The sequence below is a fragment of the Hydractinia symbiolongicarpus genome, chromosome 4 (genome assembly GCF_029227915.1).
Source record: "Hydractinia symbiolongicarpus strain clone_291-10 chromosome 4, HSymV2.1, whole genome shotgun sequence".
Lineage (NCBI taxonomy): Eukaryota > Metazoa > Cnidaria > Hydrozoa > Anthoathecata > Hydractiniidae > Hydractinia > Hydractinia symbiolongicarpus.
In genome coordinates this window covers 12,489,311-12,515,153 of record NC_079878.1, presented here as the reverse complement: position 1 = coordinate 12,515,153, position 25,843 = coordinate 12,489,311, and the positions used below count along the sequence as shown (strand labels likewise).

At 31.5% G+C, this 25,843-nt stretch overlaps 1 protein-coding gene across 10 annotated transcripts in view; it reads right to left on the bottom strand.

Moving 5' to 3' along the window:
• The window catches only part of LOC130641336 (uncharacterized), a 77,404-nt gene that overhangs the window by 43,469 nt on the left and 8,092 nt on the right, over positions 1–25,843 (bottom strand). For 9 of the 10 annotated variants that reach the window (XR_008982449.1, XM_057448099.1, XM_057448098.1 and 6 more), the window contains 7 exons: positions 22,389–22,500; positions 14,985–15,143; positions 11,813–11,950; positions 3,791–3,913; positions 2,576–2,672; positions 279–335; positions 29–145 (listed from right to left, as the gene is read on the bottom strand). Coding sequence is in view for 9 of the 10 variants with exons in the window: in XM_057448099.1 (XP_057304082.1) it covers positions 29–145; positions 279–335; positions 2,576–2,672; positions 3,791–3,913; positions 11,813–11,950; positions 14,985–15,143; positions 22,389–22,500 (803 nt within the window). In the remaining variant the exon portion in view is untranslated. Of the gene's footprint in view, positions 1–28; positions 146–278; positions 336–2,575; positions 2,673–3,790; positions 3,914–11,812; positions 11,951–14,499; positions 14,886–14,984; positions 15,144–22,388; positions 22,501–25,843 lie in introns of those variants that run through there. The other variant, XM_057448102.1, reaches the window with a different exon arrangement.

Here is a 25,843-nt window from a genome sequence, read left to right as displayed (position 1 = left end):
GAGAATTTACTCCTAAAAGGTTTGTTACCTGCTAAGTACGACACCAAATCTCCTCTTAACAATTCAAAAGCAGTAATAACATCGGCAGAGAATATTTGCTCCTGATTATCTTCCACTACTGGAGTAATGGTTTCACCAAGACACACTAAAGAAGATCTACTATTAAGCCTTTTCACCATTATGTAAGAATAGTTTTACTCATCAAAATAGCTTTTCTTATTTAATAAAACTTAACAGTGGAATAATTCTACACCAATATAAACTCCAAATATCTTTACCTTCTCTAATTTTGTCCAAAACTTGCTTAGATAATTGAACATGAGGTATCTTTAAGGCTATAAATGGAATAATAGACTCTTTAATAAAAATAATTTAATAATAAAACCACCACCGAGCGAAAAGAAAAAAATTGCTTTCTGGATTTAAATCATTCCCAAACTGTAAAATTAAACATATTAGCAACTTGTGAAAAATGATACAACCTATATTTATAACCTATATATATTTTTGCATGATTTTTTGTGGTTTAAAGTTATTTAAGTTAATTATTAATTATAAAACATAAAATACTTCTTTCTGAGCTAAAATTAAATATTTTAATATTTTAAAATTTGCTGGCTGTTCAGTGTACAAAATTATCATTATTATTATCATATTGTGACAATTATGTTGTTTAAAACCAACCACCTGAAAAACCTCTCTAAATTATGTTAGTCTGAGGTTTTGCTTTGCAAAACTAACTCTTCTACCTTAATCATGAATAAATGAGCTGAACTAACATTTTGTAAACAAAAACAGAACATTTAAGAATTGTGATTAACTATAACGTTATTTGACTAACACAAAAACAGGTCAGCATTTGGTAGTATTGAATAAACAGATTGGTTTACAGCTTATCTAACAGTATATTGTATAAATTCTTGTTAATCCTCTAAATTTTGCAAGCGGGCAATACAGGTTTTGGGCATTCTGATTGGCTTAGCGCTCTTTATATCGATATGGAGCAGTATTGCCCATCGTCAAGAAAAATTGTAGCATAAAAGGTAAAAAACATGAAAAAAAGAAACAAGTTTCAAGAAGCATTGGAAATCATTATCAAGTCCTACAATCTACAAAAATATTTCAAAGGAGAGAAACAATGACAATGTCAAATTATAAAGTTGAATTAACCAGAAACTCCTTCAAGGTAGCTAGTTAGCTAATCTACGTTGTCTATAAGAAACAATGATGAGATATCCAGTTTTATCAAAAATAATAACTGGAAGACAACGAATTTATAACAAATTCTTATGTAACTGTCTTGAAATTCTGCATAGAATGCTTCTGTGTTTAGACAGGACTGTTTTAAACTTTTATCTGGAGTAATAAGGAAAGTAGGTAAAATTCATTATTATAAAAACACTAAACGGAAATTTTTTTCGAACTTTTACCAACATAGAGGGTTAATAAATATTGCACACCACTAAAAGCTTGTCGGTCTTAGACCTTGAGTGATATTTTGCGGTACAGTTCAGGGGAATCAGTTATTATTGTTTTAATACTAAACCTGTTTGTGAAGTCATTTAAAAACAGTAACATAAGAAGATAAGTTTATAACAAATTTACACACAAAAAAATGTTAGCTTAAAACAAAAGAAAAAACGTCACCTAAAATCATTTTACATAAACGATAATTTGAATCTATTTTTTGACTTAGAAGTTTAAAGGTGGAACATTCTTACAGTGTAAAAGCACCAAAATGAAACATAGGTTTTTTCTACATTGATACCTAAGGAATAACAACTTCTGAAAACGGCTTAGATTTCTTACATAATACAATGCATTTGATCAACACACAGACCTCGCAAGTGGTCTGTGTTCTTAATGTCTGTGTATTGCATAACACAAATCTAAAAGTTATTTTTTGCTTTCTTTTAGCTTGTTTATCCTTATAACATCAGTCTTAAATAAAACGTATATGTATGTGTGCACTTTTGTCTACTTATTTTGTCTACTTACTTATCTTATTGAGCTCCTTTTCGGATTGACACTGATTATGCTACTTAATTGTAGTAATAGTGGTAAAACTAAGTACGCTTTCACTATTGGTCAGCTACAGCATTTACCTGGGAGCATGTTAAACAGATGATTAACGGTTGGTATTTGTAGGTGTGTGGTGATGTCTACTTTTGTTTGATATTCTCTGTTATCTTATCGTATTTATTGTATGTTTATGAAATCATGATGTCCTATTATGTGTGAGATGATATTCTTTTTTATTATTCATTTTTTACTGCAACTTTCAGAGAGCTGAACATGCACAAAACTTTAAGTTTTTGAACTCGCTAATTTACAACTTTTTAGAACATCATTTAATACAAACACCCTTTGTGTCCAAAGAAATCTAACACATTAATATTATGTATTCCGCAAAAATTCTTGATTGACTTGATAAATTCCTTTTCCCTCCCCAAAAACTATTTACAAATACAAATCTTGCTTTATCTTGTTCAGCCTTTTGGTGGCTATACCTAATTTACATTCCTTATTATTAAAACAAACCTCTATGTAGTTTCCAGAGTACACAATTAAATACCTCTGATAGCCTTTTTCTTAACTGCTTCCCCAGTTTCATAGTACACTGGAGTTAAAATTTTCGGACCGAACTGACTTCGCAGAGTGACCTTTAGTTGCTAAAAAAATAAGAAATGCAAAAGTAGAACTAAAAACAAGAAACTTGATTGAGAGTTTGGGTCTATGCATGGTGCCATTTTCCTTTGACAACTTTTTCCCTTGTTCCATGACTACAAGTTTATTATTCATCTGTAAATACATAACAAATTTTTTATGTCTCAGCTTTAGATGTGTTAAAATTTAAAAATGATAACATAACATTATTTCTAAAAAGGGTATCAAGGGGTTCCTTAACCCTTTCATTGTGTTTCTTTTACGGTGTATAGCAGTGTTTTCACTTTGAATACATTTGAGAAAGTTTATCGAAGTTATAGGAATGGGAAACAGAATTAGCTCCCAAACTGAATGTTTAAAAATCAATAACTTAACTGTTTAAAGTTTGACATGACAAAATTACAACAGTAAAAAATTATTAATTTCCACTTACTTTAGTTTAATCTGTACAAAAATGAAAAAAAATGCACAAAATTGTCAAAAATTATATCCCATAAAAATTATTTTCATAAAGGAGAATTAATGATTGACAACATGTTTGTTATAGCATGAATGTGAATTGTGTAATTTTTTTTAATTTGTGACTGTTGGTAAGGTCAAAGTGGTATTACAGTCCCCTGATTTTTGGGGACAAAATTACACATAAAAAATGCAAAAAATTTTTTAGGCCATATTGTTTTAGTGATATGTAAGAATGTTTTCAATACAAAAAAACATTATTTTTGTTAGCTTTCCTTTAAAGCAGGATCAACGTTTTTTGTAATACATTCAATATTGATGGTTCAAAAATTAAATTTCTGCTTACACTACATATCAAGATAAATTACATAACCTAAATTTTTTATCAGTTCTGACTTTTGTACTTAGGCTACAATGCACTGAGAATTTTAAAGTTTTATATCAGGATGTTTGCTAAAGTCAGTCCCCTCAAAAACAAATATAACTTCTAAATTAATACCACAATATCTCCCACAATGTCAACTGTTTTTGAGATGATTACCCACATCAAAAATGGACTATAAAAGGTTTCCACGGATAAATCACTCCTGTTATATGTCTAAGAAGTTTGATCATTGTTTTGGCAAATGTCAACAAAAAAGTGATAAACAAAAATCAACCTTACCGAAAAATCGACATCTGCAAAAAAGGGGTTGGTGCTCATTGCCACCACTGTGATGGCAATAGCCTTGCAATCACTTCCTTGCAAATCTGTGAATGATGTATTGGGATGCAGCCAACATTTTACCTTGAAAAAAATAAAAGTAAATAAAATGTGATGTATCCATTTAAAAAAGGAAGACCCATGTTTCTTGGTTTGTTTTTTTTATTTCGTTTGACAGTAGAACTGACTGAGAATGATGGTCTTGATAAAATAATTATTCGATTGAATGCATTATTTTTGAAAGACAAAAATACAGGAGCCTATAATGCATTCAAAGAATTTTACAATTACAAAAGGACTTTCAGTGAAAATTATTCAGACTTATTTAATTTGAGAATTTATATAACAACATAAAAGAAGATGATATGGAATTACCAGAATCTGTTAGAGCCTACTTTCTACTGAATGCAGCAAACATGACTGAAGATAATAAAAAGTTTGCCAGAACAACATTTGGAAAGCTGACATACAGCAACATGAAAGAGACAATAGTGATAACAGCCAGTCAACTTTGCCAATTAAGGAGGAATGTCTTGTTGGATATGCAAGTTCTTTATCATATGGTTCAAGAGGAGGCACTGGTAGAGGTTATCAGGGAATTAGAGATAAAGGAAGAGGTAATAGAAGGAATTATGCTGACAGAAAAAATGGTGAACATAATCCTTTGGATAAAGATGGTAATTATATGAAATGCCATATTTGTGAATCTATCAGACACTTTGCAAATAAATGCCCTCATCGAAATGTTGGTATGAATAAAAAGTATAGCTTGGACAATGATGGATTGAATGAAGTTCCCATTACCCTTTTCAATGATGCATCTAAGAAGGAATATTGCTTGATGGGTGAAGTATTTTCAAAAGGAATTCTTGACTCTGGATGCACGAAAACTCTCTCTGGTAAAGTTTGGGTTGATGAATATGTATCAATCTTACCAGAGAAGTACAAGAAACTGGTGGTAGATTCCAAAACCTCTTCAACATTCAAATTTGGTGATGGGAGAGAATGTATAGCGAATGAAAATTTTATTATACCAATTGTAATTGGAAAGAAGTTGTACAAACTTTCAGTCGATGTTGGTGATAATGAACTACCACTTTTGATTAGCAGAAAGTCAATGAAGTCATTGGGCATAAAATTGAATTTTGAGAGGGACTTGTTTGAAATTGAGAATATGAAAATTCCTCTGTACATCTCAAGCAGTGGACACTGGGATCTTGATGTGAAATACAGCAATATTATTCCGCATGCAACCAATATCAGTGGTTTATCAAGAAATGATAAAATGAAAAAAGGCGTTGAAACTACACCGATAATTTGCACATGCATCAAAAAAGGAACTTATGAAGCTAGTAAGAGGTAGTGGCATGAAGGAAGAGAAAGAATTTTTAAAATCCGTTGAGGAGTGTTGTGATACCTGTGATACATGAAAAAGTATAAACGTCCTTATCATCGTCCTATTGTTTGTCTGCCAATTGCGGATCGATTCAATCAATTGTTATGCATGGATCTTAAAGAATTTTCACATTACAACACATGGATATTTCATCTAATTGATGTATTTTCAAGATTTTCTATGGGTTGTTTAGTTAACACAAACATGGATGTTATTATTCAAAAGATATTTCAGTTTTGGGTGGCTTATTTTGGTAGACCCTGCCAAATACTTAGTGATAATGGAGGCGAATTTGATAATAAAGAGATGAGAGAATTGGGAGACAAATTTGGCATTGAGATAAGAGCAACTGCTGCGAAGAGTCACCATTCAGTAATGGAATTGTGGAGCGGCACAATAAAGTAGTTTTAGAGTGTATGATGAAAACCATTGACAATTGCAATTTTTCCCCAGATATAGCTCTGGCATATGCTATATCTGCAAAAAACGCTCTTCAAAATAATAATGGCTTCAGTCTGAATCAGTTAGTGTTTGAACAAAACTTCAATGTTCCATCAGTACTGCACGACAAACTTCCTGCTCTAGATACAGAAATTTCAAGTGATGTTGTATGTACTAATTTAAATGCTCTAAATTCTGCTAGAAAGAATTTTATTGCAGGTGAAGCTAGTGGTGAGATCAAACGAGCATTATCACACCAAGTTAGAACATATTCATATGAAGTGTACGAAAATGGAGATAAAGTGTTTTGCAGAAGAAAACGTTTTAAAGGCTGGAATGGACCAGCAATTGTACTGGGCAAAGATGTTATTGTTAGACATGGAGGTGGTCACTATAAAGTTCATCCAAGCCAACTGATACATGTTAATATAAACAAGCAAGGTTGTAATAACATTGAAGAACCTGCTGAGAAACAAGAAATGAGACAGCCGGTAGAGTTGTGTAAGTCAGAAGAAGCTTTAAAGTCACTATGGAAGATACCACCTGCTGAGTTGAATAAATCAACAGTAAAAGATTCAACAGATATCACAAATGCTGAAGCCGCTGTACAAAACAGGGTAGATGAAGAAGCCAGCATCCCAGAAAGAAATGAGCGAGATTTAGACAATGGTGATATAGAGGAGGTTATGGAAATACTGAGTCTCTGTTATCTTGACAGCAGAAAAGTAAACCTAAAAGTAAACCTAAAGCGAATACCCAGATAAATTTCAGCTGGAAGAGCAGACAGTGAAAGCACGAGTATTATCACAACAACCAAGCGATCTGAAAAACATAAAGATTGGGTCAATGTACTAAAACAAGGGAAGACAGTGCCATGCAGTGTTGATTGGTCAAAAGTTCAATGTTAGTTGGAAATTGATTCACCAAAGGAAGCAATTTATCTGTGCAGTGTAGAAGAGGCTATGCAAGATGAAGTCGATGCAAAGCATAAAGAGTTAAATAACCTCATATCTAATGACGTGTTTGAGGAAGTCAGTGATGTAGGTCAACCGGTAATAACAACAAAATGGGTTATTACGGAAAAGTTCAAGGATGAGAAGAAGGTTGTGAAGGCCAGTTTAATAGTCAGAGGGTTTGAAGGGGATTCTACAGACCTTAGAACAGATTCGCCTACATGTAGTAAGCAAAATCTTCATTTAGTTCTTGCAGTTGCTGTAAGTAAAGGGTGGACGATAAATTCATTCTATATATCATCAGCATTTTTGCAAGGTAATGGAATGACTACCTCCACTTCCTGCTGATATTGTTTTCGGAGATGTAGCTTGGAGACTTAAAAGATGTCTTTATGGTTTAAATGATGCCCCAAAGCATGGTATACTAGAGTCAGAAGCACATTACTAAGGTGCTAAAATGAGTGCATATGACCCAGCATTGTTCATGTGGCATGAGAATAATCAGCTAATAGGATTGTTAGTATGTCATGTTGATGACTTGTTGTTCAAAACAGTTTCATGACAAAGTCATTGTGAAGTTGAAGAACAAGTTAAATCAGTTCTGAAGCTAGTTCATGTTTTAAATATTTGGGTCCCAATATCAGTCAAAACAGCAATGGCATCAAAATCAATCCAGATCAGTACATTCAGAGCTTGAATGCTGTAACTATTGAAAGGAAGAAGCAATCTGATGAAATTCTTGATGCTGTTGAAAGTCAAAATTGAAGTCAATTACTGGTCAGCTATCTTGGGTTACTGGTCAGACCCGTTTCATTTGATACTTGCATTGTTGCCAATGCTAGTAAGGAACCAACAACGGAACATCTGAGAATCGCCAACAAAGCTGTTAAGAAGTTAAAAGAGAGACGTATGTCACTGAGCATACCGGCAATTTCGAACATAGAAAAAACAAAAAATCTGTGTTTTGCTGATGCAACTCATGCAAGTTTGAAATGTGGCTCCTCACAAGGATCATTGATAATTTTTCTTGATGACAGTAAGAAAGTGATTCCTATAATGTGGAAGTCAAAGAAACTATCTAGAGTGATAAAAAGTCCATTAGCTTCAGAAACAATGGCTTTAGGAGATGAAGCTGACATGGCGTGTTTGTTGGCATCAACCATGCAGGAAATGTTTTTACTTTCAGAAAGACCTAAATAATCTGCTTCACTGACAGCAAATCTTTATTTGAAACTTTAAAGACAAGCAACTTCACCAAAGACATCAGATTGAGAGTCGATATGGCTCGATTGAGACAAATGGTTGAGGAAAGTGAGATATCATGGTTGATGGTTAAATGGCAAGAATCAGCTTGCTGATTGTATGACAAAACGTCGAGCATCATCAACTGAATTGTTCGATGTTCTGGAATCTTCCAAAAATATAATGCAGTTATGAATTGGAAGTTTGTTGTGTTATTGATTGTTACGTTATGTTGAGTTTTATAAGAATTGTTATAGTTCGAACTTATTTGGTATGGATGGAAATTATGTAGAGTTTGGCCACTTCATTCAGAAGAGGTGGAATGTTTATATTGTGATATTATTATTGTTCTTTTAGTAACTAGTAACTAAGATACTGGTAAAGCTTTCAATATACATGGTCAAGGTGAGACATCCAGATACGCTTTCAACAGCCTAGATGATATGGAACCAAATGGTCAATGCATTTAGATTAATGTCAATTTATAAAATAAGAATAGTGAAGCCATTGCATTGACTTTTATTTCAGACCTTATATTTTGAAAACGGCCGGAAATAACTGCATTATTTAAACCCCAATGGGTCATTGCTTACATCAACGGTATTTTTTTCTTGTTTTTCGGCCTAAGTGGGTTATTCTATGGGCCTTATCAACTAGTTAATATTAATAAAAACTAATGAAGACCCAGTCATTTTTAAATAAGTAATTTACTGCTGCTATAAGCATTTTTAGATTGTGTACTTAAAAGGCTATTAACACATTGAAAAAATAGAATCACAAATGGTAATAAGGAAATTACAAACCTAAAATGCAAGAACCAACAGTTACAAAGAAAAGGATTTTTATAGAATACCGCAGACATATAACAGATGATTATGTCAAATCTATGTCTATCCCTGTCAAATTGTGGTAACGTTGAGGAAACTAAAAACTGTAGTACCATCATTAAAAGCACCGATTGACAAAGAGCTAAGAAGCGGAGTAGTTTACAAAATTCAATGTCCATGCTGTAACGCATGCTATGTTGGATAAACGGTTCAGCATTTAATTACTCGTTTCAAAGAACACCTGTCAGCCTCGGCACCAGTCGGAAAACACGCCAAGCATTGCTGAGTACAGAAGCAGGGTGTTAACAATACAAGTTTAGCTGTTGTTTATAATGTAAACCACTAATTTTTTTTTTTTAACTAATTAAATGTTATTCCCTTGTGTGACTTTAACATTTGATTTTATTACTTACTTAAAATGTTGATAGATTTTACTGTATATAAAATGTGTTTTGTAGAAATTGTTTTTTGCTTTTTACTTTAAAGTATGAATAAATTGTATTTATTGCTTTTATTTATTTCCATTATCCTGATTATGGAAAAAAATTCCAAAATATATTGATAAAAATAAACTCATTGTTGGTGAATCACCGTTCTAATACCGTTCTAGGCTATATCGAATCACAGCCAGAAACCTTTCGGAAAAACATGCGCGAAAAAGGCCTTGAAAAAATTTATTATCCGTAATTACACTGTATTTTTAAGGTATAGTTGTCTTTAAATTACAAAATTTTAGCAGCAGCGAAAATGTATGACAGTTTTACAAACGTATGTTTTATAAGAACCAGTAAAATCTGTCCTGACGCCTTCTGTTCTTATTTTTTAAATCCTTTTAATTCTGATTTGTTCTTATTCATGAGATTTTCTGAGTGAATCACTATTACTGCATAATATGGGCGTAAACTACGCTCACATGGTGCAAAATAATATGTGAAGGCGTAAAAAGAACACTACACAAAAAATATATATTTAATATGTTGATCTCATCTATATGATAATAACCGTGCGCATCTGTCTGTTACGTAAATTGGCTACCAATATTCCTTTGATCTTTTCGAAATTTTTAGAAACCAGGGGCTGATATTATAATATTATTATGATTAAAATATTATTCAAGAAATTTTTGCCCTTAAATAATTATTATTTTAATTTACCAACCTTAATTAAATAAATTTGGTGATTGAAACAACCACATTATTGAAATAATCCATTTTTAATAATAATTACCCCGTGATCTCAATCGCCAATTCCGCTTGAGAGCCCCAGAAAACAAATATTGTTTTGACCGCTTGCACGTAGTATACCAATCAAAACGCCTAATTCTTTGAAACACCAACCCAAGATTTTCGCGGCCTGGTAATGTCAACAAAGGAACATGACGACAAAGGCCATTTTGGTTTTGAAAGTGGTCATGGCAGTGCTGAGTTTGAAGATAAATATATTGTCACATTTTTTAGCCATGTAAAAATCATTAAACGCACCATTTTAAGGATTTTGGGATAGAAACGAAGAATTTTTAGGATCATTCTACAGCCAGCTAGCTAGCCACCCTTAGTATTACTATTCAGTTTGGTATAACAGCTTTTTAACATAGCCAATACTATTTATTTTTATGTCGAAGTTGTGTTTATCTAGCTCACCCTAGCTACCTCTGGATAAAAAGTGAAAGAAGCCAAATGCATTGTTTGCCTGCAACACAATTCTTAATTCTTATGCTAAATGCAGTTAGGCAGCTACCACTCTTATTACTGTTATGAAAGCTTATGCTGCAAAATAAAATTCACTACCTTTACTTTTTATTACTTACTTTTTATTCAGTTTGGTATAACAGCTTTTTAACCTAGCCAATATTATTTATTTTTATGTTGAAGTTGTGTTTATCTAGCTCTTCTTAGCTATCTCTGTATAAAAAGTGAAAGAAGCCAAATGCATTGTTTGGCTGCAACACAATTCTTAAGGTGTGAGTAAGGGAAAAAATCTATTTTTTTCAAAAAAACATTTTTTACGCATTCGTATAGACTCGAATACGAGCTTTTTGATAGAAAAGAAAAAGAAAATGAAACAATCTGAAAGAATGTCTTTATTCCAAAAAACCTACTTTACATTAACACACATAACTTATTGTACTCACAAAAACACATTTCTGAATGTTCATAAATATGTCATCTTGAGAATAATTTTTACTTACTTTCAGATGAGCGAACTTTTATGATGATGAAATTACCCTCACAAAAAATTATAAAAAAAGCAATCATTATTTTTATGCGGAACTTTTTTATGTTTCTCTTTTTACTTTTATACTTGTTCTTTCTTCTTCTTTTTGTTATCTTACCAATGTTGTTTTGTTATGATCAAAGTACAGAAGTATAAGTAGACATACAGAGGGTGTTAAAAATACATTCGTTACTATGGCGACGAATGAATTATACAGAAAATAATGAACTTTTAAAAAATCTTTAAAACTCACTGAGACTTTCACATTTGTTTAAGAGAGTATACCATACGTTTTAAACTCCATTTACAAAGCAATAAAAGCTTTGAGGAGGAGGGTAATTCTTTTGTGTAAAGGAATGATACATCTCGGGTGTATTTTTAATTAAGGTGTGAATGTAAACCTAACTGGAGTTATGATGCTTTTTGTGATGTAAGGCCGTGAATAATTTCGCACTAAACTTTGATAGGAAATATCTCTAAAAGTAAAAACATTCAAAGCATATTTCAAGAATGCTCCCGAGATAAATGTATATAATGAATACAAAATTGTAAACAGAATGTATTAAAATCTTCTTTTTTTTGATCTAAAATTATTTTTTTCAAATAATAATATTTAGATCATTGTCTAGATAATTTTATATGCTTTTGGAATATAACTTTGTCAATGCATTCAATTACAGTTTCAAGATTTTTAATACATAGCACTTCTTCCCTTACTCACATTGGGCTTTATAATAATAAAGCTTTATAGTGGAGGCATAGACGAACAATTTTATCAATGTAACATAAAAGCTTAAAAATAGGAATTCTCTAAATCACAAAACATTTTACATATAATGTCTATACTAAATAAAAAAAATAATGTTGCAACAACATTGCTGTACTTATAAGTAAAAATTAAAACACTAACTTTATTTCCATCTCTGCCCAATGCTCGCATCAGGCCTTCTTCCAATGCTGAAAATTTAATTTTAGTTTTGCCCATGAATACCTCATTTAAGGACGCTACAATTTTGTCATTGGTGGTGGTGGTGATGAAGCTTGACATCTGTTAATACAAAAAATAGTCTTAAAATTCATATTACTCCTTTTCTTCTTACATTACAAATTCAAAATCCCAGACAACTACTGAGAACTGCAGATAACGAAAAATAATGTTTTTCATTAGCCTAACAAGACCACAATTTACATCTGTTTTCAGTTTTGATTATTGTAACCAGAAAACCAGGATACTTTGTTAGCACATAATAAATATTGAGATGGCCGCATGGGGGCATGTTTTTCTGGTTCCCACTGACTGTTATGAATTAGGCTCTTGCAAAGAGTTCCAGTGCATTTAAAGCTCTTACTTCAGCTTTGAAGGGCAGTACAGAAAATGTTACCATTTGCTTCTATTTTGTCACAGATCATAGTATGAGACTTGTTTTTCCAAAACAATCTTTTTGAAAATGAGTGTAATAACAGAGTCAACAAAAATGCTGTTACACATTTTCCATTCTTTTTTTAAGATAATATGTTGTAAACTCAAACTGGTTACAAAATCTGCTACTTTTAATGGGTGGCAAGTGCTTAGGAGTAAGTGGGTACGTAAAAATGGATGCAAACAAAAATAGTGGTTGTGTATTTTGTAAATAACAAAATATACTTATTATTGGAAGCGTAACATTGGGGTCTATATGACATCATTGTACCAAAATATTTTTTTCCTTAAAAACGTAAAACTGAATAGTCTTTAATTCTTGAAAAAACATTAAATCTGAATAGTCAAAATAGCATCCGTTTCAAAATGCAAAATTCGTAAAGGACTGTTTTGCATGAGCAGCACTTAGGTTAAGCATCAGCTTTCATTAATAACACAATAAGAAAAAAATACATAATTAAACTTTTCAAATCGAGAAGGTCTTATCAGTCTTCGCTAAGTCTAAGTTTGCTAAGTACTCAAGCTTAAAATTATGTTTTTCCTAGAGCCGGCTTTATTTTAAATTTAGAACAAACAAATATTCTAGTTTAAATTGACATCTAAGATTCTCAATCAATTAATCAATATCTTAAATGTTTTTCAATACTTTACAAACATTTTAGTGAAAACTAGCAGATGTTTTCGGATGAAATAATTTCCAATACATATTTGGCATGGTTGTAAAGGGGGACCAGTGTGATATTAGAAATTTTTGACAAATATTAATATATTTCGGGATCTTTCATTACATTCACTCCATGATTGTAAAAAATTATAATCGCTATCTATCTGGTTTTTGGTGTGAAAAAGTAGTGATTTTGCAACCTGTTAACTGAAGATTATTTATCAAAATGAAGAACAAAATACCTTTGTCTCAACAATTCTGCATGAAAGATTATTAGCCTACTGCTACAAATTATTATATGCAATATTTTTCTTTAAAAATGGTTTACAAAGTTAGTTGGGTTAACATTTTAATGTGGCCAATAAATGATTTTCTGGGTTTTTTTATTTATCTTTTAATTATTTTCTCAAATTATTAAAAAATCGTTTCCACTAAAAATTATTCTTATGCAAACACCACCATAGTTTTAGGATTTTACAACTAGCAATTAATAATTTTTGTATCCTAAAAGATCAGTGAATAACTAGCCATTAAATAGGTCTTCAAAGTAAATGATGTACAATTAAAGCATGTACCATAGTTGTTTATTCAAAGTTGTTGAACATTTTCAATAGTGAGATTTTTACAGGGCAGCTTATTGTGCAAAAAAATATGTAAGATATCTGTGATTTTGCAAAATTCTCATGAGTTTTGTTGACGTTCTTCCCATGGCATGTTGTTGTTACAATAAACGGCTTAGTGACCAGAGTTAATGCGTTGCAAAAAATGGCAGATATTACTTCAGGAAAAATGCTCTGTATTATCAATGTCTCTGCAAAAAAACAGTTCTGAATGCGATTTTGTCATCGCATTGTTAGTACCTGCAGTGTTTTTTTTGTTGCTTTTATTGCTGAGATAATATTTTTGACAGTTACCTCCAAAAAATATTGAAAAAACAGTAAACATCATTGCTGACAAAGTTCTTCCATATAAATATGACAAATTTTTATCATAAATCTATCTATCAAAATTAAGGAACACAAAGGTTGTACTGAAAAATGTTTTAGCCCTGCTGAATTTAGATTACAGAATCAATTCTTTATCAAAGTTTTTCTTAGATAATAAATATAAATTTTATGCATATCAGTCGATTTAACATTCTCAAGCATAGTCGGAATAAAGTTAAATAGAAGTGCTGAGTTACACATTTTCTTTATATTGATAATAACAAATTCTTGGGATTATTAATTAAATCCAAGAGAGCACTGCTATGTAAGATTGCTTGAGTCAAGAACAACAGTGACAGTAAAAATCCTATTTCCTTCAATCTTCCTTGTTTTCTGTATTATCCTATTTACTTTTAGCATTAAGGTTTTTTGATGACATCATCATTATATTTTTTTCTAAATCCTAGTTACCCACATAGTGGAGACAACACTTTTTTCTACTTGTTTTCAACTGATTTGGCATCAAAGTTACAAGTACATTAATTTTTCTTTCTAAAAATGTTTTTATTATGAAAAAACATTCTTACATTTCACAAAATTATACTGGTTTGCCTTGGTACTTTTTTTAATTTCTTCTTTGTATACTCTAGTTCATAAGCATAGGACAAACAAACTGTCAAACAGTTATTTTGTCAATTCTCCTTTAATACTTTAGGCTGGCCAATGACAGAGATCTGTGTGAAGTGAAAGTTATTAAGTTTCATATACACAAACCATTAATTCTGATTAATTGACCTTTGTGTGTTATATTTTATTCTAGTTTGACAACAGAAGTTAAACCATTAATCGATACAAAAATTTGTGTCAATCATCAAATTGCTTAGAATTAAAATCTTAAAAAACAAGTGCATCATTTCACACACGATAGCCGCAAGAAGCAATGAATAGTGAATTTTTATAGATTTTCCACATGCTTACACAGTAGTTGCGTCTGTGATCAAACCAGTATAAAACATTGTTTTTTATGAAAATTAAAAAAAATATCACTGTACAGGTAATTTAGATAGTATACCATGATATAAACAATGAAAACTTCTGCCCATCCATTCAACAACCTGCTCTGCATCCCAGGAGATGCCATTTTTAGACAGTTCACAATATCATCTTTCAGTGGTCCACTTCGTTCATTCCAAAAGTCATGAAGGTGAACCACAAATGAAATAAAAAGTCCCTAAAATTAAAGATAATTTTAAATTAAGAGCATTGCAGAAAAATAAAGAAAATGGTTTCATAGAAAACAAACAGATATGTCACATCAAAATTAAAGTTTCATCAATCAAAACTTTATATTATTAATATTATTAAAAGAAAACAGAAATGTAAAAAAGAATTTACTTAGTGCTAAATTCCCCAATTGTTTTATACTACAGTCATTTGCATAGTTAACTGAATTGGTTGCTGGATATTTTTCATTGTAGTGTCACACTTACAAGAGAGAAAGTTACATCATGTATTCACAGACCTGTTTTGTTCTTAAAGTAAATCAAATTATAATAACATTTCTGTAGTTTAGAAAATGTAAGTAAATTAAAATTATAACCATCTACATTGTGTGTATGTGCATGCTGAGGCAAAAAAACATCATGGGTCTCATTTTTATGTCCACAGTCACTTTTTCATTACCGTGAACAAACAGGAAAAATATCAAAGGGTTTTTTTTTTCCATCTATTTCGCCTTATTATTAGGATAACTGTTAAAAACGGTAAATTTAAATTGAATTTCATGTGTTCCAAATCGGGTTTTTTTCTTCTTTGCGTTTTTGTAAATCGTGACATACAACTTGCCAAAGGACCTAATTTTGTAGAGGCACGCTTACTTCGATTTGAAAACAGTTCCTGATATTACTCAGGAAAGTATGGATCATACAAAAATTACTGATTTTGAAATTTTTTATTTTGTCGTTAAGCAATTTATTTTTGCTTTTAATATAATCATTTATTACAACCTGGAACAGTGGGTTTTCAAATTTTCAAGAGTATTGATTTTTCCAACGAACTGATTTTTCGTGTTTTAAAATTAAACAACTTAAAACATTTTTTTTTCACATTTCGACTGAGCATTTTTAAAAAGAGGAACCTAGAAGTCTTTATATGGAGAAAACTGATTTGTCTAAAATTAAATCTGATACATTTGAATAGTGACTTTTTGACTTTGTGTAACATTTTATAGGCACAGACATTCAAAAGAACTGATTTTGTTGATTCGAGTTTACTTTTTAGAAACTATTCCTTCTTTAAATTTTGTGTGAACTTTTGCGAGAAAGGATTGTAAACAAAAATGAAAAGCCCTTGGAGGCTAAGAGACTTCAGATTCTTGTTCGTCGTGTGTAACTTTTTAATAATAGAAAAAAAAAGTTTACGGAAAATGTTGTAAGCGACCCAGCAAGTTCTGTTGAACTGCAGAAAATGCTGCTGGTGCAGTTGTTGAAAGGAACATTTTTGACATGTTTTAACTGACTGTGACATTGTATAATTGTTTCTTAAAAAAAACTTGGCAAAGCAAGGGTCATAAGTTTAAGATGCCCAAAGCAGTAAAAAAACGATAGCCAATGAAACTTTAGAATCAGATGCTTGTAAAAAATTAATCTGTGAAAATTAATACTTTAAAACAATACTGCACTACACTTAACATTCATAAGAAAGAAACAAAGACGTTTTGGCATATCAATTTATTAAATATTATTGCATGTGGTGTAGCGATTTCTTGGAAATGTTTTATTATGCCTGTGACATGACTAAATTCGTTATGAAGAAGATATCTAAGGTTTGACCATAAAGTTTTATCCTACAAGTTCAAAAACAAAAAAAGCAATGAAAGTAGGCGAAAGGAGCAAAAAGGTTATGACTACATTCATCGGTTCAGAATTAACAAAAGAGACTAAATCCAAAATGCAATTCCGTGGTATTAATATTTAGACTATCCAGGGACCCGGAGTTGAAACGCTGGCTTAAGCCACAAGTAACTTTGTTACACTGCGTTGAATGCCTGGAAGAGTGATTAATAAGAACTGTAAACTGTGCCACACATTTAGGTGGAGCGCTTTAGTATAGTATGTCATAAATGAGAGAGCCGCAGAACATTACTGTGCTTCCAGTGTAATACAATTTTAAAAAAGTAGGCGCACAACATTATGATGTTTCTGGTTAATATATTTTTCAAAAGATAACTTTCCACAACTTTAGCTGAAAAAAAAAAACACAATTTACAACTCATAGCCCTGTCATAGAGCAAAAACAGTCTGCCAACCTTTATTATTTTTCAGAGAACGTTCCCACTAAAAGTTCAAAAACAAATATTACTCCAGGATGAGTATTTGTACGGGCAAACAATGTCGCATTGGTATAATAGATACCTTTTTTAAAAAAAACTTTATTGTAACTTCGGTTAAACAGAAACACAGGAAACAGCCATCATTAACATTGGACTGAGCGCTTAGTACAGGTAAACTGTATCGTCGATGCGTTTAGGCGTAATACCCTTTATAAAAAAAATTGATGTGACTTCGGTTTACATAATAACACAGGATACACACTGTTAACACTTGCCTAATACAGGTAAACCATGTTGCATAACCATATAGGCATCAAACCCCTTGAAAAAACTTATCACAGCTTCAATTTAAACAAAACAACAGGAAATAATCTGTTGCTAACAATGGGCTGTGCAAACGGTTGCACATGTGTTGCACATGTGTTCAGGCGCAATACCCTTATCCAAAAAAAATTTATTATAACTTCGGTTTAATTAATAAACAGGCAACAGCCTGTCCTTACGCCCTCTAGCTAAAAAAATCCTTCAGCAATTTTATATTGTTGAGTAAGTTTCTATAACAGTAATAAAAGGTTGCTACCTAAACTGCATTTAGTGTAAGAAATATTGATTAAGAATTTTGTTGTAGCTAGCTAGCAAGCCAAACTGCATTTGGCTACTTTTACTCTTCACCCAGGTAGCTAAAGAGCTAGCTAGCCACAACCCCAATATAAAAATAAATAATAATATTATACCAAATTTTAAAAGAATAAGAATAGGCTAGGTACAGCTTAAGCAGGATGCTGCCTTGAAATCTACGTTTGTAGCTAGCTAAAATCTCAAAATTGATTTGTTTCAGATTTACACATGGCTAGAAAACGTAATGATATTTTCATCTTAATATGTGAAAACATAGACACAATAAAGGGAATATCTTAAACGTTCATAGAACTGAAATTTAGGCAGTTAAATAATTATATTAACCATAGTCATAAGAAAGTCTGATGACTATGTACTAACCGAACCAAATATTTCTCTTCGCTTTAAAATTCCTTCGCTTTGCTTGAACTCGGTCCCTCGAAAGTAATGACTCGTAACTTAACCCCTACAGCTCCGTTTAGTGGAACAAAATCCGCCTAGTTAAAAACATCTGGAAACGAAAATTTAAAGGAGTATCTAGCATAGCCTATCAAATAACATTAAAATAACAATTTACAACAGTATTTGTGATCAAATTCGTAGCACAGTCTTCATTTTTTACGATTATCAAGATACGCACAAAGCGGGCGTAGCGTTAAGTCGCGGGGTCAGGTAGGACTTTAAAAGTCGTGATGTTACGGCAATCGGTTAAAAAATCGGTCGAAAAAGGAGAAGGAAAAGGCCGCCCGTTTTAATAAGATCTCGGATGTTATCTGAAATCTTATAAATAAGCAATCATTTTTGTTGATTTACTTCTCTTTTTGGCTCTTACAGACTAAAATAGGGGGAGGTAGGATTTTTTATTTTTATGTAAAAACCGGAAAATATGTTAAATAATTTTTATTTAGCTGTTGAAAACGTTAAACAAAATGTAAAAATTTCGCTCTAGAATGCAAGTAATTGAATTTTGAGGAGATAGTAGTATATTTTACATATTCCAAATTGCTGCCATTTTGTTTGTCATGGCCTACTATAAGTATGCCAAGTTTGATTCAATATGGAGAAGGCTGTCAGAAGTTATCATCATTATCATTCATGGCTTAACGTCCGTTTTCCATGCTAACATGTGTGGGACGGGGTATATTAATGACCCTCTTCCAGTCTGATCTGGACTGTGTTAAATCTAAACTCAACTTCCTCTGTATCAAGTCTGTCCTTATAACTTCCTACCAAGTTTTTCTCGGTCTGCCTCTGGGCTTTGCCCCAGGAACTATTAAGTCTCTTACCCAATTATCCTCCTCCATTCTTTCCAAGTGCCCCAGCCAATTCAATCTTCTTATCTGGATAACATCTTTAATTCTACGGATACTTAGCCTGCTGCTTAGTTCATCTGAACTCTTTCTGTCTCTCAGACTGGTGTTACACATCCACCTAACCATTCCCATATCATTCCTTTCTAAAAGGTCAAGATCTTCCTGCTTCACTGCCCATGTCTCACTACCGTACAACAAAACACTACCATACAACAAAACACTTCTTACACAAGCCTCGTACAACCTACCTTTTAACTCAATTGACAAGACTGCTAGTCACCAAAGGAAGTAACTCTCTAAACATTTTCCAAGCAGAACCTATCCTGCAAGTAACACTTCTTCCAACACCCCCTTCACTGCTTAACATATCACCTAAATAACAGAAGTTCTCAACTATCTCTAACGAGCCACTGTTGTATGGAAGGGCAGTATCGCCCCCATTCCCAGACCCCGCCCCCATTCCCAGACCCCGACCCCTCCCACCCCATAATATGTATAAAATACCCTGAACCAAATAGGGTTAAAAATAGGGTTAGGGCAGTATGGATCAAACCGAAATAATGTAGTGTTTAATTTTTTGTCCTAAACTGGTTCATCTTGTGTAAACTTTTGACAGAGGATGGTATGTATTATTTTAAAAAAATACAAATTAGGAATTCATATATGTTTATCTGTTAGAGAAAAGTGTTGTTGTTTTTAGAATAAAATATGATAACTTCTGTGGTTCTCACAGCTATTTTACAACCAAATACGGCGTTTTAAAGTTTTCTATGAACCTATTTTCTTAGCTTTCTAATAAAATACAGTAAACAGCTAGTTTGTATGCAATAGACTATAAGACATTTAGATTTAGTGTCATCCATAATTTCAAAAGGAAATATTACAATTTTTATTTAGTGCTGAGAGAAATAATAAGCACTACAGCCATTTTTAAGTATACAGGTCCTAATTCAATATGTTTAAATATTCAGTTACTACTCGATAAGGCCTGTGGAAAAATCCACTTAAGCAAAAGGACAATGGAAAATTGGTTGTTTTAGATGTTTTGCTGACGTCAGCATGCATATACAAAAAGAATTGGTGAAATTTAGTTCATCTGTTGCCTGTGATGTTTAGAGGTTAAAATGTTGATCAAAATAATGTAAAGGATCATGTTTTCGACGAACACCCAAGAAGATATAGGTGTTCGAAAATTTTGCTGAAATCAGCAAGGACCTTCCAAAATACGAAAAGAGATTATTTAGAAATTTGTATACCCTTTGCCTTCATGGTATAGATCTTGAATTTTGGTTCTGTTTAAGGTTACTGTAAAGGAAAAAACTCACTTGATGAGTAGTCTCAGAAAAACCCTTATAATTTATCAATACTTTTATATATTTTTTTATGTTTTTTTTGTTTCTGAATGCTTGATGAAAGACTTTTTTGATGGTGCTATTTTTGTGAGATGATAATTTTCCAAAAAGAAAATATAATGAAATAAACACACAACAATTTTTTTTCACCGTACATTTTAAAATAGCTTCTTTTTCCGAACGTGTGGTTGCAGATTTCTCTTTTTTGCACCATTATATTCAGCATAAATTAAATTCAAAAAGGTTCCCGGTTTTTTTTTTCTAATAACGTCGTTATGAAATTATTTGTAATTATATATAATCATTCAAAAAAATGCATATTTTTTTCTTTCCGTCGTCATAATTCGCTAATCAGTAATTTATACAAAAAAATCCGGGAACCTTTTGTGCATAATTTATTCAGCTTTTCATTACCGAAAATTTCAATGAGCCAATAGGAAGCTTTCGGAAAAAGAGACCACAAACGTAAAGACATGTATGCGAAAATTTACTAACGAGATATTTGTTTTTAAAGATTTTCGTAGGTGTTATAAAAATGTGTGAACTGAGTATGCAGAAAGATGATAGAAGTGCAAACTCTTTCTTTATGCTGAATATGCATGCACGTGCTCAGAATCATTAATAGACAGAAGTCAGGTTCACAAGAGACAGCTCATATGCATATTCCTTAACTTTGAGTTTTTTTTAATTCGATAGTGAAAATAAACTATCTAAAAAAATATTATTATGTAAATTTTTATATGGGAGTTCCATATTATGCATAATGTTTACAAAAAAATATGCTAAACTCATTTTGCACATATTTTTTCAAAGGTGTGAAGGATATAACAGCTCTAAAAAGGCTTTTTCCAGAAAAAAGGGATGTTCCAAATATTTTCATAGACTATAAAATATGTCATTGGAAAGAGAATTTTTTTTTCTATATGTCATGAATTTTTTGCAAAAAAGCTAAAAAAAAATTGTTTCCTTTACAGTAACCTTAAAAAAGTGGCCACGCGTAAAAACATCCGTATCACTTTCTCCACTTAGATTTAATTTTCTTCTATTCTATTTGTCATTGTTTTTGGAGGCCAGAAAAAACAAAACAGAAAGAAGAAATCACAGCATTGCCTTGTGGTTATTAATTATGATAATTAATGCTTATCACACCCTTTCTATTTTTATTAGCATGACCGGGATTACTGCATATTATAAGCCAAAACACCCAACGGGGGAGAATTCTCATTGTAATAGTTGAAGATAGTTGAAGCATTATGGAGATAATTAAATTTAGAGCATGTTCTAATTGTCTAGATCTGATTCGGTCTCCACAAGGAAACGACTAACTGTTTGAACAAAGGAAAATAATCAAAAAGTAAGACAGCTAGAGAGGCGAAGCTGTTTTCAGAAACAACAACATGAAGTGGTCAGTGTTGCAAAGAAGTCTGATTTTAGTAAGTTAAAATGTTTAAATAATAAAGAATAACACAGAAACTTCAATTGATTTATCTGATTTATCATGTTCGGAACTTTGTGGATACATTTATAAAAGCATTACGATGGAAACACAGCTACGAATACTCTCCTTCATTCATTATTTTTTATTTGAAAACAACCCTAAGCTTATACAATCATAACATATGCTTAGTATATTTATAATTTACCCCAAATTAATGTGCATGTATACATTTTTTGTTCACAAAAGGAGCACTGCACTGAAAGGTTGATCAAGTCTAGGATTTCAGCCTATAAGGTTTTTAATAGTTAGTAGTTATCCTGTAAAAAAATCAAAGCATTTAAAAACATTAAATGAAATGAATAACAAAAAGTACACACAAACTACAAACATAAAGCTTTAATTTTTTTGTAAAGCTATTCATTACCTTATTTTTTTCCAACAAGGGAAAAAATTCGTCCTGCAACACCTTTACAAATTTGGATGTGAATGTCTCTGGGCAGGATTTAAATTTGAACTCTAACACACGTCCATTTAACCTAAAATAAAAGGTTCAGTTGTCAACTTGAGTCAATATGTAGTTTCACTGTCACCATCATTGGCTACATACTTAATTTTGGTTATTTAAATCTTACCTCCCAAAAAAAAGTAATGGAAAATCAACTTAAAGTATTGCACTAATTACGAAAACAATATGCTTTTAATTCCTTTACAAGATATTCATCTTTAAAGTTGCAAAATAATAGCTATTCAGGAAGCCGCCATCTTGTTTCCTGAATGTAAATAAATTCCTTTGTGAGGAGCTTGTGACATTAACTCCTGAATGATAATTTCACCGACTTAGTTGGGGCCCAGAATGTTGTATATACAAAGCGGATTTTTCATGTATAACCAAGCAGTTGTTGAACCCTTGTTTTGCGTTTTAATATTGAAATATATTTATAACAGGTACTAAAGATAAGTTTTGACAAAGACTGCAGAGTGTAGATTTGCACAGGGTCTATGTATAAAAGTAATGCCCAGGTGGGTTGAGGTTAAGAATTGCAAGGGGCATTCTTCTGCCAACATTGATCAAAACATCTGGTAAAGTGTTCATCTTTTATCAAAACTCACTCTGGAAGAGTATCAACTTTGTGAATAAATCCTGGCTACTTGCTATTTCGTACCTGTTTGAAATGCTGAAAAAATTGATGCTTTCTACCTTATTCCTATTGCAAAAAGATATAGCAGAAGAAGACATTTATAATTATGCATAAAATTAAACTCAGGCGTAATAATTTCATCTTTTTCTTGTGTTCCAAGTTTCATTCAATGGGGTTTGCAGCAAGATTCTTTTTTTTGCCATCCAGAAAATGACATTAAACCAGATTTAATCCATAAAATAAATATTTGACAACATAGTATAAACAGGTAAGCTTTAAATATAGAATGCAATTCTAGATTATTTGCTAGCGGTAAATTCTGTCTGTATGTCACGCATAATGGTAGCTTTGCTGCGCAAGTAGTGAGACACACGCAATGCGGTATAAAAAGGACGGGCGAACCCGTGGAATTTTCCACAGGCTAGTAAAACAAGAAAAACCATGACACTTAAAAAGGTAAATATATGGCAGTTTTTTAGATTTTACGAATCCCAATACGTATTCTTAAAAATTTGATAATAATTGATAACTCAATCACCCATTATATTTTGCAGAAAAGTTCTCCTAAAATTCAATGGTTCAGCTTGAATGAAAGCACAGGTTAAACAATGTCATTGCTTACTATAGCAAAAACAGCCATTTAGCATTTTCCAATTTGCAGATAAAAGTTTTTGTGATAGTTAACAAAAATGAAAAAAGTATAGAACAAAACAGAAATAAACCACAAAAATAGTGGGGACTCTGACTTGCTGTTGAAAAAATTAGAATTACTTTTTTTATAAAAGAAATAAATATATATAAATTTACTATTTTAAAAAATAGAAATTCATATTTTGTATTTCGATTTATAACAAAGTGATTGGTTTTCCTAGAAAATATCACAAATACGCAAAATTATAAAGACATATAGCTTTATGTTAAATAGAAATTGTGTGTTTTAAAGAAGGTATTTCTTGCTTGTAGCTGGATGTCACTTTAATAAGGAAAATGTTGTTAGTTATCAAGATTTAGATTTTTTTTTCAAATTTCTGGTCCAGCACTACAAAATGAATTATTTAATATTTTTACAACTTTGTTTTATCTTCTTTCCTAAGATAAAATAAATTCTTTCACACATAAGTTAAATAGGAAAAATATATATAAAAGATGACAAAAGATTACGTTGGTTAAATACCACAGTTGTCATATTATCATGATTGAGCATCCTTGGGCCAATTTCATAAATAAATTTAATAAGTGTAATATTAAGTGGATTATTGACTTGAAAGTTATTATTTAGTGCTAAAATACCAATGTGAATAAAGCCTGATTCATACTTACTTGAGTCGTTGCATTGCTCTTGCTTCACTATTGCGGCATATTTTTATAATGTGAACACAAGAACACAACGTGCACAAAAAGCACAAAGAGATTTTCGAGAAAAAAATGAAACAAAAATCATTTCACTGAGAGAAGTGAAAAAAGTCAAAATTCTGGCAACTTAAAAAAAGAGAAAAATTGAGTGAAGCATGTAGAAAAAAACCTGTGTTATATGATAAACAAGAGAAAACTTGCCTGGAAGGATGTAGCCAAAGAAGCATTAGACAAAATTTTCGTCACCTCCAGGAATTTTCCTCACTTTTGTCCAACGAAAAATTTTGTCCGATAAAGTAGCTAAACAAAATCAATCTTCACCATCCATATTGCTTATGTTTTTGGGGAAGTGTGAATGGCTTGCTTTTTTTTGCTTCACTTTTGCGCTGCTCTTCAAGCAGCTGCTACTGCGCATGCGTACTTCACAACGCAGACGGAGACAGAAGTAAGTGTGAAGCAGGTTTAAATTAACATAAAAAAACGTTTCGTTATAGCAATACTTCATGAGTTTCAGAATTTAGACATTTTAGGGGATGGCTATAAGACTTTTAAATGACATTATATGACATAATAGGCCACCACCCAATCCAATGTGATTTAATTTCTTTATTACGTAAACACATGTAATTATCTGAATAACAATAATAGTTTTTAATGTAGAGTCAAATTTTGTTATTTGACAAAAAGACCACAAACTTTTTTGTCTTTGATTAGAAAAAAAATATATTTAGCACAATATGTTGTCATTTTTAAAACTCTTTATGAAATATATAGTCTTTAAAATAATGAAACGTAAAGAAAATAAATATTTTTAAATTACAAAAACTTTAGAAGATAGTTTAAAATAGTACCATCAAAATGGCTACTTTTCAGAAGAAACTGGGTATATTTGTATCCACAACCATGTCTTTAGTGATTTCAAAAAGCTGTTGGGTGTTATTACTGTCACAATAACTTTAAAAATCCCTCAGGTTCTAGAAAAGACACTACATGTATTATAAGATATAACTAGTCACGGGACCAGGTATCAAAACAAATTTTGAAGTTTACAATCTTGTTACCCAGTCATAGCGAAAATAATGAGGCAACATTTTTTATTTTGCAGAATAAATTTCAACATAAGTTCAAAAATTAATTGTGACACTAGATTGAGCACTTTGTACAAGTAAACTATGACACAAAAAAGAATAGATTTAATACCCTTTTTAAAAAATTAGTTTACTGCAGCTTCTCTTTAAATAAATACACAAGAAACCTTTCATTTCATCCCCTGCTAAAACCATCACTCAGCAATTTTATTTTGCAGAATAAGTTAACAAAATTCATTGGCTGTTCAAATAAAAATACATCGTAAAACCTGTCAATACAAAATTATTTAAAAAGGGAA